Genomic DNA, 3,671 nt, shown 5'->3' on the forward strand with positions numbered 1-3,671 from the left:
TGATGGTGTCATCAAGTGCCTCCTGACTTGAGCAAGTCAGTCTTCCTCCTCCCACCACCCTCCTCCCACCTAATGGCTTTTCATTCATGACATCCTGTGATTGTGCTTGTTCATCCTCCCTCCCCTTTCAAATGTCATCATCCCTCACTTAAATTTCTATAGCACGTGTTATTAATTCTCAATTGTGTTGTGTGCTGACTTCTCTTAGGCACTCTATTCCTTAAAAATAGAGTCTATATTTTTCTTATTTTAAAATTCATTTATTCAAAAATGTTGGTTTAACACCTATTATGAGCCTACAAAAATGTTGTAGGCACTGTGTGTAGAGCAAAGAAGCAAACAAAATCTTTGCTCTCTGGGAGCTAAGCTCTAGTGAGGGATTTTATATATATATATATATATACACACACACACACACACACCTCGCTAGAGCTTTTATATATATATATATATAATATATAAAATAATCCATTCATGTTTATATAAATATATACATTTTACACATATTTATTTAAAAAAAGGATATATAGAGAATATATTCTATGCCATATAATGTTACAAAATCAATGCACTGAATCACGCAGTTGTGTATATGTGTGTGTGTGTGTGTGTGTGTGTGTGTGTATATATATATATATAGAGAGAGAGAGAGAGAGAGAAAGAGAAAGTCATAGGGTATGTGGTAGAGGGAGGTACTAGTTTATGCAGCATACTGGTTAAGGGGTTAGAAGCTATTTTATGTAGTGTGCTTAGCTCTCTGTTGAGCTCTGGATTCACATGTATTCCTGAGGGTGCAGAGCCTAGAAAATGGTAGCTGGTTAATCAGTGCTTGCTGAATAATTAATGATTAAATGAATTTTTTGATGACGACTATACTGGGAAGAGACAAGAGAGAAAAGGAGAGAGAGAGAGTGAAATCTTTTAAATTATACAATGATACCCCAAATGGATTTTTCTTAAGTCATCATGGTCAGAAGGATAGACCTTACAGATGTGGCCCCCAAAATTTCACATCCAGGTAAATCCCAATATAATTGGCCAGATCCAGGATGGGCAGAAATCTGTAAGCTTGAAGCTAATTCACATAGTCTATAGGTCACCTAATATGGCTGTGTTGAAAATGCAAATCCCCTCTGTGTTTCCACAGAATGTTGTTTTCTTTACCCAAGTCATATATAGGCACTTTGAAACTAATTAATATTTTAAATAAGTTTATATCAAATTTGCTATAACATTGGATTATTAGGTTATTATCAAACTTGTTGGGATATCTTTTTCAATCTATCTACTTTTTTATTTTATTTTTTGTGGTCTTAAGTTTTGCATTTATGTAAAATTCAGTTAAATAAAGAACACTTGCAGCAATGTTATGGGATTGGAACCTAAGGTATAAAGTATTTATATTTCCTTTAAGGCTATGTTTAATTTTCAAATAATATCAAATAAATTTGATGTTATTTCATGCTTTTCAGACAAGATCTCTGAGCCAGAGTTCTTCATTTCTCTTTTTTATATTTGGAATATAATCCAAGTATTTGGTCATTGTCTAAAATTGCCAAAGAAAATTTCTGTCAGGATAGGCTCCTCTTTTCATCTTCTGCCAGAATTTCTGGGGTGAATGCAGACTGGAACTCTTAGCTAATGGACTGACTTTATTCTTTATATACTATGTCCATAAAATCAATGCATGACTTCATTACTGAAAATGAAAAGACAAAATCAAAGCTCTGTGGTTGAATTCATCCTCTTGGGTTTTTCTAACTTTCCTGAGCTCCAGGGGCAGCTCTTTGGGGTTTTCCTGGTTATTTATCTGGCGACCCTGATAGGAAATGCCATCATTATAGTCATCATCTCCCTAGACCAGAACCTCCATGTTCCCATGTACCTGTTCCTCCTGAACTTATCTGTGGTGGACCTGAGTTTCAGTACAGTTATTATGCCTGAAATGCTGGTGGTCCTCTCTACTGAAAAAGCTACAATTTCTTTTGTGGGCTGTTTTGCACAGATGTATTTCATCCTTCTTTTTGGTGGGGCTGAATGTTTTCTCCTGGGAGCAATGGCTTATGACCGATTTGCTGCAATTTGCCATCCTCTGAACTACCAAATGATTATGAATAAAGGAGTTTTTATGAAATTAGTTATATTTTCATGGGCCTTAGGTTTTATGTTAGGTACTCTGCAAATGTCATGGGTATCTAGTTTTCCCTTTTGTGGCCTTAATGAAATTAACCATATATCTTGTGAAACCCCAGCAGTGTTAGAACTTGCATGTGCAGACACGTTTTTGTTTGAAATCTGTGCATTCACAGGCACCTTTTTGATTATTTTGATTCCTTTCTTATTGATACTCCTGTCTTACATTCGAATTCTTTTTGCCATCCTGAAGATTCCATCAACTACTGGGGGACAAAAGGCCTTTTCAACCTGTGCCTCTCACCTCACATCTGTGACCCTGTTCTATGGCACAGCCAATATGACTTATTTACAACCCAAATCTGGCTACTCACCAGAAACCAAGAAACTGATGTCACTGTCTTATTCACTTCTGACACCTCTGCTGAATCCACTTATCTACAGTCTGCAAAACAGTGAGATGAAGAGGGCTTTGATGAAATTATGGTGAAGGCGAGTGGTTTTACACACAATCTGACTGTTGAGAAGCCATGTAAGATTTAGTCACTGCCTGACTGCACTCAATCTAAATTTAATAAATGGCGAAAAAGTTTGCATTTTTTGGCATGAGGATGATTAATTTCTTGAGTTCTCCAAGTTTGATTGTATATCAGGAGCATCTTTATATGTTAACGTTTTTAGTTTTTTTCACCAATGCATAATATTCCTTAATATTGAATATAACACAATTTCAACAATTTGTTTAGCAATAGCCCTACTAATGGTTATTTTTTTGGTCACAATAGATAATACTAAAACAACCTGTTTTTATATATTCATAAATTCTGGTGCATTAATTTTTACAGAATAGCTTTCACAAAGTAGGTTCGAAGGGTCAAAACAAATGTGAGTTTGCAAGTTTTCATAGGTATTACTGAGTTACTTTTCTATATGATTTTAACGACTTCAGACTGACCTGAGCACCCATCCTACCCCACTGTCTATGCCTACAATAACGAGATGAAATTTTTTGCTTTTGTAGTGAAAATTCATTCCATAAATAAGTAGGAAAGAGCAGTTATTTATTTAGAGGGACACAATGTCTCTACTCAGGGACTCAGAGAGGCTATAATTCAAAACTAGTTTTCTTCTGGTTATTTTAGAATATCTATTCATCCAGTGTTTTGAGTAGAGAACATCATGTGATCATTTTTGAAGGTCATTTAAAGTATGGCTCTCCTTTCCACTTATAAACTATATTTTTTGAAACTTGATCGAATTTCTTTCATAAGGCAAAAATGCACCCCATACAGGTCAAACAATGTATAATTGTGTTTTTTTCTTGTCAGACATAAATATGAATACCTCATTGTGCCTACTTTTCTATTATCCTTGAGTCACATCAATATTCATGTGCATCTTTCCAACATAAAATAATCATATAATAGTCTTTCTAGTTATACATAAAGATGAATAATTAGACATATTGCAACATCGAAATGTAACCTTTCATTCTTGCTTCCTATTTTAATATTGCTATAATAAATAGAAAGGGTTCT

At 34.6% G+C, this 3,671-nt stretch overlaps 1 protein-coding gene across 1 annotated transcript; it reads left to right on the forward strand.

Moving 5' to 3' along the window:
* The first annotated feature begins 1,705 nt into the window (after positions 1-1,705).
* On the forward strand, positions 1,706-2,623 carry LOC111524628 (olfactory receptor 10A6). The gene has a single exon (XM_023189832.1). It carries the CDS (start codon positions 1,706-1,708, stop codon positions 2,621-2,623), a length of 918 nt encoding a protein of 305 aa, XP_023045600.1.
* The last annotated feature ends 1,048 nt before the right edge of the window (positions 2,624-3,671 follow it).

This window comes from Piliocolobus tephrosceles, chromosome 13 (assembly GCF_002776525.5).
Source record: "Piliocolobus tephrosceles isolate RC106 chromosome 13, ASM277652v3, whole genome shotgun sequence".
Classification (NCBI taxonomy): domain Eukaryota; kingdom Metazoa; phylum Chordata; class Mammalia; order Primates; family Cercopithecidae; genus Piliocolobus; species Piliocolobus tephrosceles.

What these genes read in the sequence shown, in the direction of transcription:
- LOC111524628 (XM_023189832.1), top strand. Translation starts at nt 1,706, where the DNA reads ATGAAAAGACAAAATCAAAGCTCTGTGGTTGAATTCATCCTCTTGGGT.